The sequence below is a fragment of the Sorex araneus genome, chromosome 2 (genome assembly GCF_027595985.1).
Source record: "Sorex araneus isolate mSorAra2 chromosome 2, mSorAra2.pri, whole genome shotgun sequence".
Taxonomy (NCBI): Eukaryota; Metazoa; Chordata; class Mammalia; order Eulipotyphla; family Soricidae; genus Sorex; species Sorex araneus.
In genome coordinates, this window is record NC_073303.1 from 161,592,552 (window position 1) to 161,605,257 (window position 12,706).

Below are 12,706 nucleotides of genomic sequence, written 5' to 3' on the forward strand. Positions count from 1 at the left end.
GTAATTTCTGAGTGCAGAGACAGGAGTAACTCCTGAGCATCGCTGGATGTGACCCAAAAAGCCAAAAGAAAAAAAAAAAAGAAAGAAGAAGACTAGGGGTGAGACCATTTTGTCTCACTTCAGGGCCACTCAGCATGGACAGCTCATAGGAACCAAGAATCTGCATCATGCTCAGATTAAGGAAACAGATGAAAGACCGGCCCTTCCGGTGGTGAGACATGATGCGTGTTCCAGATTCAGCCCTGACAGTTCTGGAAGTTTGGGGGTCCAGCCAACCTTAAAAGGTCATTTTCAGTATTGGAGTGTATCTCCCTGCTCAGGATCTACTCTGGGAAGAGGAAATGTCAGGTCTCCTAATTTAAGATTCAGGGAAATCTCATCTTACCCCAGTTTTCCTTGGGCAAGTGAGCTGCAGATGAAATGACAAAGAATGAAGGACTCTGTTCTTTGGAATTTGTGGGGTAATTGTGGGGACTCAAGATTCAAGTTTATTGTTACTCAGGTCAACAAGTCAGGTTAGGTGACATTTTATTTCTAAATGAAATAATTGTTCAGCACCACATTTCATACACAGTATGACTCATCCTTCATAATTATGCATCCCATTATACGACAGTGTGCCATATTACACGGTATATTACATTACAATACAGTGTATCATATTAAATTAATTTCAACCATGTTACTCCTACCAAGTCTGGGAAGGAAGGTGAGCCTATTAATTTAGACAAAGGAACTGAAGCAATAAGAAGTTAAGTAACCATACTCTCTGGCATCACTAATCCCTATGAACAAAACTGAAATCTATCCAGGTTCGAAGAAATGTGTCCTCCTTCCAACACTGCCACGTAATACCTCCAAGTGTCCCAGTAAAGGTTCTCCTGCTAGTTCCCAGAGGACAAGTTCATTAGATAGGAGACTTTCATGCCTGCACTGAACTACACTGAAGAAATAACTGAACCTTTTTCAGGTTTTATTAGAAATGAAACAATCTGTTTTCACTACCTGGAGACAGCCTTGATTCTAAAGCAGCATTCTTTTTTAATGATTACATTTTCAGAAGTCCACAAAAGAAGATGTTATTATCTTGGAATACAGAAAGATGGCTTTAACCAGACACAAAATACAAACCATTAGATAAAAATAATAAAATATAAAGCTTCTGTAAAGCACAAAGAGGCAAACAGTGGATATGCATTTGCCTTCACGCAGTCAACCTAGGTTCGATCCCTGGCACAGCATATGAACCCCTGAGCCGCGCCAGGATGATCCCAGTGTACAGAGCTAGGAATAAGCCCTGAGCACTTCTGGGTGTAGCCCCCAAACAAAGAAAACTTCCATGTAGTAAATTCCATCCTACTACAGCAGCATTTTTCAACCTGTAGACCACAATGCATAGGTGGCTATGAAAGCAATTCTTAAGTTATTGTGAGCATATAGTTTTAAAAGTGTATAGAATAGAAACCTACATGTGTATTAGGGTCTCAAACAGAATATATTTCTTCCTCTGTGTCAGAATCAAAATGTTTTTGTTGTTTTTGTTGTTGTTTTTGGTTTTTGGGTCACACCCAATGGTGCACAGGGGTTACTCCTGGCTCTGCACTCAAAAATTATTCCTGGCAGTGCTGGGGGACCATATGGGATGCTAGAAATCCAGCGCGGGTCGGCCGGCAAAACAAACGCCCTACCTGCTGTGTTATCACTCCAGCCCCAACACAATCAAAATGTTTAAAAAAAAAATGCCCACTCATTTTGCAGTAGTCCTGACCGGAACATACCAATGGAGTACCAGGAACACTGGCACAGCTGTAATAAAATGCAGCGGTATTTCATGTCTCTGCAGGTGTCTTGGGAACGGGTTCATTTTAAAGGGCTCTGTAGTCACAAAACATTAAGAGCCAGTGATGGAAAGGTACGGTGTGCACATTATGGGAGATGGTGCCCTTTTTGATACTATTCTTCCCCATCTCCAGAGTGATGTATCCAAAGCCCTCTCACTTCAAGAAGCCCCTGAGGTTTACTCAACACAGTGGCATCGCCCAGGCAGTTCAGAAACAGTGCCAGCTGCGAATCCAACAGTACAGGAATACAAGTTTAAAAATCAGGCTCATTCTCTATTCTCAAAATTGGTTCACATCTGAACCAGATATATGTAATCTTGGCTTTTTCTCTTTTGGAGAAGCTCATATTCTCTTTTAGACAAGTGTATAAATATATAAACAAGTCACTGTCATCCGTTGCTCATCGATTTGTTCGAGCAGGCACCAGCAACGTCTCTCATTGAGAGACTTATTGTTACTGTTTTTGGCATGTCCAATACACATGGGTAGCTTGCCAGGCTCTGCTCTGCGGGCTCCATACTCTCAGTAGCTTGCCAGGCTCTCCGAGAGGGGCGAAGGAATCAAACACGGGTCGGCCTCGTGAAAGGCAAAAGCCCAACAGCTGTGCTATCACTCCAGTCCATATAAACAAGTATATAAACAAATGTGTATATATATTTGCTTAGGTAAATATGTGTATATCTGTGTATATGTTTATATATACACATATGTGTATATACACATATATGTACATACACATATACACATATGTATATATAAATATGTGTATATACACACATATATACACACATGTTTATTTAAATAAATTTCATAAAATGATTTTACTTTACCAAAAACATATCATATTTTTATATTTTTCTCCCTTCACATTTATCTAAATAATTTTCATAACATGATTTTACTTTACTAAAAAGCACTGCACTGTAGCATTGTAGTCCCATTGTTCATCGATTTGCTTGAGCGGGCACCAGTAACGTCTCCATTGTGAGACTTGTTACTGTTTTTGGCATATCGAATACGCCACGGGTAGCTTGCCAGGCTCTGCCATGAGGGCAGGATACTCCTCTTAGGTTGCCGGGCTCTCCGAGAGGGATGGAGTATTCAAACCTGGGTTGGCCGAGTGTAAGGCAAACACCCTACCCGCTGTGCTATCTCTCCAGCCAACTTTACTAAAAAGATATCATAAAATATGATTTTTTTTACCCTTAATGGGTGAATTGCTGAAATTCTTCAACCTCTTTTACACAATTAAACATGCCCAGACTATGGGCCAGAGCTGGACCTCCCAAGGGAGGAACACGTGCTATGCATGTGGTAGCCCAAGCTCTGAGCCCTGGTCACACGTTCCCTGAACACTACAGGGAGTGTCTAAAATAAAACAAATTAAAGCTCACTCCTGAAAGAAATTACAAAATACTCAACTCAGACCACCATTTATTTGTTATTTATTCAAAAACATTATTTTGGGGGAGCTCAGGTGCTTAGGGCTTATTCAGGCATTAGTCCTGATAGGCTCAAAGGACTGTATCCTGAGGTGCTGGGGATCCAACCTGGTCAGCCATGTGCAAGGCAAATACCCTACCCACTGTACTATCACTCTGGCCCCATTTATAATTTATTTATTGCAACATTATGAATGCAATCTATTTTGACTACAATTTATGATTTCAGAAAAAATATTTTTGAATAAATTTAAGTTCTGTATTTCCCTCAGAAATGTGACAAAATCTTTACATTCTGTGTGGATGTATCATTATTTTCTAGTTATCTACAGTTCATGAAAAGTCACTGAAAAACCAGGAAAAGTTCCTAACCATAAATCTTAATCTGGAGACAAAAGAGAAAAATCTTAAGATTGAAAAATAACATTGGAACAAGAAGGCAAAAATAAACACCTGAAGAACAGTTCACTTTTTATGATCACACACAAAGAGACCTCTCTAATCTCACCTGTGAGGAAAGAACACTGGTCTGATCGAGTTCTTCAATGCCTTTTCTTAAAATATATGCAGAGTTCTGACTAAGAGCACAAAAAGAGACAGGATATTCAAGCTCTTCCTTAAATATAGAATTCCACTTGACACTGATTTGTATGGAAAAAGAAGTAAACAAGTGTGGAAAATGATCACACATACATTTTTCCAACATTTTGTATGTCACAATTTCTTTTAATTTTTTTACCTCAGGAGAGAGGCAAAAGCTGGCTTTGATAAACAAGGCCGGGTCTGATGTCTCCTTTTCATGTCCACAGGTGGCACCCTATGAAACAAAAATAGTGACAGTCAGAAACAGAACTGGGCAGCCTGCCCAAAAGGAAACAAACGCTCTGGGAATCCACTAAATGACACCAAGAGGCTTCTTAGGCAGGGAATAAAACTCCTCACAGAAACACCTCAGTCTGACAGTCACTCCACCCACTTCTACACACAGTTGAAGACTCAAGGATGCAAGGCCAGCAAGTGCAGGTAAGTGACCCAAAAGGAATTCAAAGGGCAAGAATCAAAAGTCTCCTCCTCAAAAGAGTGAGGAAACCCCCCACTCAAAGGGAAGCCAGAGCAGACTCCCTCTTCTCCAAGTCTTTAAAATCCTAAGAAACCTCAGTTTATCCCAAGTATATATGGCCACATAGATCCCAAATGTCACTTCTAGGGATATCTTTCAACAACAACCTCCAAGTCTCACAGAACCTAGTCCGAGATCTGAGTATCACAACACACATCACAACTGCTTAGACTCATATCTACCTCTCCTTTACTCTTGGCACAGGTTAGACCCTTGTGACTCTCCTCAATGAACCATTTGTCGCCATTATTTAAAAGGATATTGTGAAACAGACAGAGAACAACATAAATAAATTAAGGGGATGTGATGGCAGGACCTAAACTTGGCAAGGAAAGAGGAAAACAGATTAATGTACAAACCTATTAGTAATCATAAATTGTGTTATGATTTCATTTAAAATGAAAAATAATTTTGTCTATGATTTGCACATTTCAAACTGAAGGAAAGAGCTTCAACTCTTTAAGGGCTGATTCAACTTTTCAGGGTACCAATCCCCATAAGCCATAACTTCTAGGTCTCAAAAATATGTGAAGAAACATTTTTTATAAACTGATAGTTCCTGAGATATAGTACAGGGAACTAGAGAACTCGCCTGTGTGCAGTCAACCAAACACATGGTCCCCCAAACACCACCAGGAACCGCGCTCAGCACACAGCCAGGAATAACCATTGAGCACCATGACTGGCTGTGGCCTGCAAAGCTAATAATAATTAATACATCATATAAATGGCAAGATTCCATTAATTTATATACATGAAGAATATACAGGAATGTGCTGGTCCAGCACAGACCATAGAAACAAATTTTTTCTAGAAGACAAAATTACGATATTTTATTTTGAATAGAATATAAACTTGTAGGAGACAGCAGAGACAAACTTTGGGGTGTGTGTGTGTGTGTGTGTGTGTATGTTTTGAAACACAATAATCTATCTTAAATGACTTTTAAGAATATAAGTTCATAATACAAACTCCCATCTGAAGGAATTTTCCACAGTACTTTTTGTGACTTAATGTATTAGTTTAGGAGTGATACAGGCATTTCTCAAAGTCCAAAGATGGAGACAGTGCTGAAATCTGATCCTTTTCATAGTCTTTTTTATCATTTCCCTGGCCAACAATACGATTTGTAAAGATGTCGCGACCTGAATAAGTTCTTGCTTTCTGGTCTGTTCAAGTCTCCAGCTCTAAGCACACAGAAGGGACAGAGAGGGTCGGGAGACAGCTACGGTGTCATGCTCATGGAGAATATATTTCAACTTTGAAATTCTCCTGCTCAGCATTACTTTTGCTCATGGCCAAACCTATTGTGGGACGAACACAAGGAGTTGAATTTATAGGGTTTTTGAAACCTTCCTTTTAAACTGTGAAAACTCTGACTGGTCTATGTACCAGCCCCTTCTTGGAGTATATAGAGACCACCAGGCTATCAGGACCAGGACACGAGGTCAGCCTAACTGCCACTGTATAACCGCTTGTGATCACTAGCTCTTGACTTGCATTTTCTTACACCTAGAATAGTTCCTTCTCAGAAATAAGAATCTCAAGTTCTTACCAGGCATTTTTATTATTCAGCTATGTTAGAAACTAATTTTCATATGCCCGTCAAATAAATGGGTTGGTTTAAATGTAAACTTTCCTTCTACTGAGAATAGCTTGCTTGTCCCAACATCCTCTAAGCTGAAACCATCCTTAGGAAGATGGAGAAGCAAGCGGGTACTCAGAATTATAGCTCTGTGGATTTCTTCCTCTGCACAGCTCAAACTTTATCTGAAAAACAAAGATCTCTTCCTTTTCGTCATGCAATCATGATTTTTATTTACTTAATACTATGCACCTGTCATTTTTTCCCCCCAGTGATCATTTGCCTAACTTCCTTCCATGAAGGAAGAACTAATATTATATTTGAAACTACCAACGATGGCATTAAATGCAGAAGCAGCAACTTGTATTCTGTCTACTACTGAATTACTGGCAATAAATACTAAAATTCTGCCTAACATAGGAACTTATTAAAATATTTATTTTCGTAGAAGCATGTGCTGCTACCCAGGAATTTAAGGTCATCTAAGTTTTGTTTTTAATCAGAGGACTGATGATGACTTAAAGATTTATCATAGAAATTTTCTTTGCAATTAAAACAACTATCTCTCATCAAGTTTTCTATATGATGTTTTTTATATACTAATAGGATCAAATCCATATATGTGAAATATCAAGTCAAAGTCATTTGAAACTGAGCTATATAGATCTCTCTCTCTCCCTCTCTCTCTCTCTCTCTCTCTCTCTCTCTCTCTCTCTCTCTCTCTCTCTCTCCCTCTCTCTCTCTCTCTCTCTCTCTCTCCCTCTCTCTCTCTGGGTGTGTGTAGTCACCAAATACTATTAAACCAATACTAGTAAACCAAGAAACCCACATGTAAAGTCTAACTTTATCTGTAACTAATTGTTCAGGCATTTTAGATACTAAAGCCAAGTATCATTAAGCCCCAATAATTATTTATTAATCAAAGAACATAAAATATTCTGTAAATAGGGGTGCATTTCAAGATAGCCAATACTATTGCGATTATGAGAGGATGAATAGAAGATGTGATTTGTCAGCTTTAAAACAAAGATACAGTGTATTGGATACTACAATGGTAAAATTTAAGTTTACCACTGCAAAGTTAGAAAAGGCTTCAAATGTTATAGTTTTTAAATAGGCCTTTCTACTATCATTTGTGTTTCTGTTTGAAGAACTAGTTTGGGAGTTATTTTTAAGGAGGAGCAAGAGTAACACTTACCAATAGACATTTGTTCCCCATAAAATACAGTGCAGCACAAAATAGAGGAAGACAGCACTCAGGAATATGGCTACAAGGTACCCTCTCATGGCTGGCCCACCTGAAACATGAAGAATAAGATGCAAAGATAAAGCAAGATGAATATACAAACTAATTTATATAATGTCTCAAATATAGCTTCAGTAAACAGAGAAAGAAAAAAGCAGAAAGAAAAATTATAGGTTTATTACTTTGGAAATAACCCTAAGTGTTCAGAAACAAAACAGTTCTCATGTCTCTCCTGGTCCTCTTTCCTTTACTCTTCTTAGGATTTTTGTGAAGATGGGGAGGGCTATTGGGTCACATTAGGCAGTGTTCAAGGATTATTTCTGTTCAGATCTCAAGGCTCAATCTCAGCAGTGCAGATCGCTGCAAGCAGTGCCAAGTAAGCAAACCAGGGCTGGAAGTATCCAAGGTAAGGAACTTAACCCCTATACTGTTTCTCCACCCCATCTAAGTTATCTTTTCTTGTTTTGTTTTTCTTGTTGTTATTTTTATTTTAGGCCATACCTGTCAATGCTCAGGAATTACTCCTGACCTTCCACTCAGGAGTTAATCCTTGGCAGTGCTTATTGGACCATATGGGATGCTGGAAATCAAAACTCAGGCAGGCCATATCTAAGGTCAACCATACCCGCTGTTCCCTGTTCTCTTTTCTATAATCAACATACATGATTTATTTTTAGATCAATGAGCAAGCCTATAGTTTCAAAGCTAGTGGCTTCTGTACTATCGCAGGTTAAAAGGAAGAAATTACACTCAGAACAATTTTAACATCTTATTTCATAAACCATTTCCAGAAACATTAAAGAACATTTATTTCCTATCTCTCAATATAAAGAAAATATATGCTTCAGATGTAAATAAACACTTATTCAGTGTTCAAAATGACATTAAATGCCATTTGTCATAATTTTTATAAGTTCTTTTTCTAATTTAAAATAACTGGAAGAGAGCTGGAAAAATATTTCAGAGTTGAACTCATGCTTAGCATATTGGAGCCACAACCATCCCAAAAAACTAAGAAAGCTACTAAAAATATTTTTCATATCCTCAAACTTTGTACACTTTTTAGACACACCAATTAGATTTCGTCTCTCATATCACAGGTAAAGTCAGCTAATTAATTACATGCCAGTTTTTAAAATAACCAATGGATAGTATCAGTCAATGAAAATCTGTGTATAAAACCTAGACAATATCCTCTCAGAATATTAGAGGATTATAAGATGCAGGGAGGAAAAAAAACCTTTACAGACTATATATTTTAAACTAATACATTTATTTGGTTTACACTTTTGCTTTAAAGACAGGAAAGAGTAAGAGCTCACTTTTAGTGTAATTAAAAGCAAGGAGAAATTTAATAGCTATGGATTCATACTATAGTTCCTTCAATGTATGTGACATAAAATAAACTTTTTTTCCACATCTCTGCCATTTTTCTACACCCCTGAGCTGTTTAGTTCATCTCCTCTCTTTTAGGTTTGTATCTATCAACATCAACTGGAATAATACAGTGCCAGATGTGCAAACCTCGCTGAATATGTTTCCAAATAACCTAATACTGCCTCCAACAATAAAACACGTTCAAGTGGAAAATACTAAAATGAAGCCTTCGTTGGCTTTCACAAGTGGCATACAGCAAACATAATTTAGGTTTTTCTTGAAAATGAGGTGTTCGTCTTAATAAATGCTGTAATTGTGCTGGGCTCTATTAGAGCTGAGACCATCTGGAGCTAATGATGATGTGAAGTTGTTTGCCAAGCCATTATAAACTGCAGTCATTACCCAGGGAAATTGTTTCTCACTGCTTATAAGCTACCATCCCACATGAAGGCATCTTAGGAGAAAGCGAACAAGTGGCCTAAATGAGCAAATTTTAATTTATACATGCCTCTAATTCTGGCACAGTAAATTCACACTTAACGTTATTGGAATTGCAACTTTGAGAGGACATGGAAAAAAAATCAGTGTTATCACAGGCTAACTGATACATAAATGAGAATTTAAGTTCTTATATCACCATTTTTTGGTCACAAAAAAAAACGGAAATATGCTGGGCCAAGAGACATTGATGGGGTTAAGGTGTCTGCATTGCATGTGGCCAGCCCCACTTAGATCCAAAACACATATGGTTCCCAAACACAGGCAGGGATTAATCCCTGAGCACAGAATAAATCCAAGTGCCATCAGGTGTGGACCAAAACCCAGAAGAAAAATAAAAAAGAAAAATTCCTTTTTAAAAAGACCCCAAAGCTCAATAAGTGTAAACAATAACACAGAAGGTTCAACTAGCAACAAACAGCTCAGTAAGTCCTCAGGCAATGACTTTAATAACTATTGTGAGGTCTAACAATTTTCACAAATTTTCTTTTACTGGATGACTTTTTTATAATTCCACTTTCCATTTTGTTGTAGCAAGCTACATAATATATATTATTTTGTGATTTTGGAGGACTGGAGCGAGGTAGGGTGTTTGCCTTGCACGTGGCCGGCCCGGGTTTGATTCCTCTGTCCCTTTCAGAGAACCCGGCAAGCTACCGCCCACACAGCAGAGCCTGGCAAGCTCCCAGTGGTGTATTCAATATGCCCAAAACAGTAACAACAAGTCTCACAATGGAGACATTACTGGTGCCCACTCGAGCAAATCGATGAACAACAGGGCAACAGTGCTACAGTACTACAGTGTGATTTGGGAGGTGGGTAGGAAACTTGGGACAGTGGTGGAGGGAAGATCACAGTGGTGGCGGGATGGGTGCTGGAACATAGAATGCCCAAAACAACTGTATTATGAACAGCTTTGTAAACCAAACTGTTTAGATAAAACAGAAAGAAAGAAAGAAAGAAAGAAAGAAAGAAAGAAAGAAAGAAAGAAAGAAAGAAAGAAAGAAAGAAAGAAAGAAAGAAAGAAAGAAAGAAAGGAAAGAAAGAAAGAAAGAAAGAAAGAAAGAAAGAAAGAAAGAAAGAAAGAAAGAAAGAAAGAAAGAAAGAAAGAAAGAAAGAAAGAAAGAAAGAAAGAAAGAAAAAGACCCCAAACACTTCTGACATTTGATGATAATTTGTATTCATTCATTTTCCAACCAGTGTATCCCAAGCCAGGGTCTTGCTTCACTAGAGCCCATCAAAGGCACAGCACACAGGCGGGAAGCAGCCAACCACCGACAGGAAGCCCTGTATCCTCATCACCTGGCACACTCACACCCCCAGCATCCCTCCAACGGCAACAATTTGAACACACCTATTAACTTGTCCACCTTTGGGATGAGTGAGGAAAGAAAGTACCCAGATACAGAGAGAATACGAATTGGGGATTATCAGGGGGGAAGTTTAAGGAAGTGTTTGAGATGCTACTTGCATCTGTGAAGAAACTTAGTGAAGATCAAAGACAAACACAGTAACTAGTGCACAGCTGATGCCTGAAATATTCTCAGTAGGTGTTAGCTTTCCTCATTCTATTGGAACTGAGAAAGTCAAGGAATGGGGGTCCAACTGGGTTTGAGAGGACAATTTCCCATCTCAGCAGTTCATGATATAAAACACTTCAGCCGGAGGCCATGAGTCAGGCTTCATATGGAAAAGATATACACAGTCTATGGGACAGGCAAGTTGGCAAGCACTTGTCTCAGTCCTTTGAACCGGCCTCAGCAAAATGCCATTTTTTTTTCAAATGCAGTTTCCATCCAAACATGAATTTCGCGTTAATATAAAAATTCTAAACACAACACAGTTATTTACATATTCTGAGACTTCTTTGAAAATGTATAATAATTAAGCCTTTTTAGTTGTACATCCTGATTGGCTTAGGTATCAGGGATTAGCAATCCTGAAAATTCTAGAATCCACAAATTAGGCTAGTGCTGAGGCACTGTTAGAAATTAATGATACTAGGTTTAAGACTGTCCTCGAAGGCATTTCACTATGGGCCAAAATGTCACCAAATAGGGGCTGGAGAGATAGCACAGCCAGTAGGGCGTTTGCCTTGCACGCGGCCGACCCGGGTTCAAATCCCAGCATCCCATATGGTCCCCTGAGCACAGCCAGGGGTAATTCCTGAGTGCAGAGCCAGGAGTAACCCCTGTGCATCGCCAAGTGTGACCCAAAAAGCCAAAAAAAAAAAATGTCACCAAATAACATGTTTAACTAAATATTTAAGACTCTTCCAAGAATGACAACTGTGCAATAATCCAATAATTAACAATTACCAATATCAGCATTTTTAAAAAATTTCTATGTTTACATAAGGGCAGCCTGTAAAGATCTAGGAAAATAATTCAAGATTTACTACTCAATTACTTAACTGTCCTCCAAATTACATCTTTGAGAAACTTATGTATTATTTTACAGAGTGTGAAAATATAAGTAAGCAAGGTAATGTCTGCTTTTATTTGGCAATATGTGAAAACAAAAACATGTGAAAGAGTACACATTTTCTACCTTTAACAAGGTAAAATGAACCTACTCTTCAAGAGCCTTTGCATACAACTGCCTGAAAAAAATTTAGAAAGCTTAGCCTACCATCTTTCATATTTCATGGGAAATTCTAAGGATTCAAATTCGAGTTACAAAGTAGACCACGGCAGCCAGGATATCCTTGTGATAAACATGTGTAGTTCCTTTTCTTGCTTGCAGGAAAAAGCTTCCATAAATAAATAAATTATCTAATTCAAATTCTATAAATGGAATTTTAGTTTTGCTTTGAGCAAAAACATTCCAAGGAAAAGCAACTAGAATGTAACCTAGTGTGCCTTCCTTAAAAAAAAAAAAAAAAAAAAAAAAAAAGAAAAGAAAAGAAAAGGAAAAATCCCTTTAATGTAGCTTCAATGACCAAAACAAGCAAATTTTAAGATCTTGCCATTGAACATGACAGATGTGGGCACCTTACCCACAGCTCCTCTTAAAACCTGGGTCCCTAAACCTCACTTTACAGTTTTGTCATAAAGCAATTTATTCATCTACAGTGTCAGTAGAAGCAGTAAAAGAGAACAGAATCCACTGGCTGAGAGCAAATGTTTATTTTGTCTCAAATTATGCTATGCAACTCAATATATAAATAATCCACCTATGCCAGCATGAGCTCACTACATCAACAAAACTTAGTGTCAGCAACCGCCCTTTCTCTATTTACTTCTAAAAAATGCTTTCACTTAAAAATAAAAATTTGTGTGTGGGGGGGGGGGGCTGGAGCGATAGCACAGCAGGTAGGGCGTTTGCCTTGCACTCAGCTAATTCCAAGAATCCCATATGGTCCCCTGAGCACTGCCAGGGGTAATTCCTGAGTGTAGAGCCAGGAGTGACCCCTGTGCATCACCGGGTGTGACCCAAAAAGAAGAAATATATATTTTTACTTTGATTTTTTCATTTGTTCTAGAGAATAAGTCCCAGCAGTGCTCAGGAATTATTCCTGGCTATGTGGTGCTGGAGATCAAACCTGGGTTGGCCACATGCAAGGCAAATGGCTTCCCCCACTGTACCATGGCTTCA

General features: G+C 38.4%; 1 protein-coding gene across 5 annotated transcripts in view; it reads right to left on the reverse strand.

Moving 5' to 3' along the window:
- ST3GAL6 (ST3 beta-galactoside alpha-2,3-sialyltransferase 6) overlaps positions 1-12,706 on the reverse strand; it is an 81,556-nt gene that overhangs the window by 31,644 nt on the left and 37,206 nt on the right. For 4 of the 5 annotated variants that reach the window (XM_004606751.2, XM_055126150.1, XM_055126151.1 and 1 more), the window contains 2 exons: positions 7,187-7,286; positions 4,023-4,100 (listed from right to left, as the gene is read on the reverse strand). In XM_004606751.2, coding sequence (XP_004606808.1) covers positions 4,023-4,100; positions 7,187-7,275 — 167 coding nt within the window. In that variant the 5' untranslated portion in view covers positions 7,276-7,286. Of the gene's footprint in view, positions 1-3,791; positions 3,808-4,022; positions 4,101-7,186; positions 7,287-12,706 lie in introns of those variants that run through there. The other variant, XM_055126153.1, reaches the window with a different exon arrangement.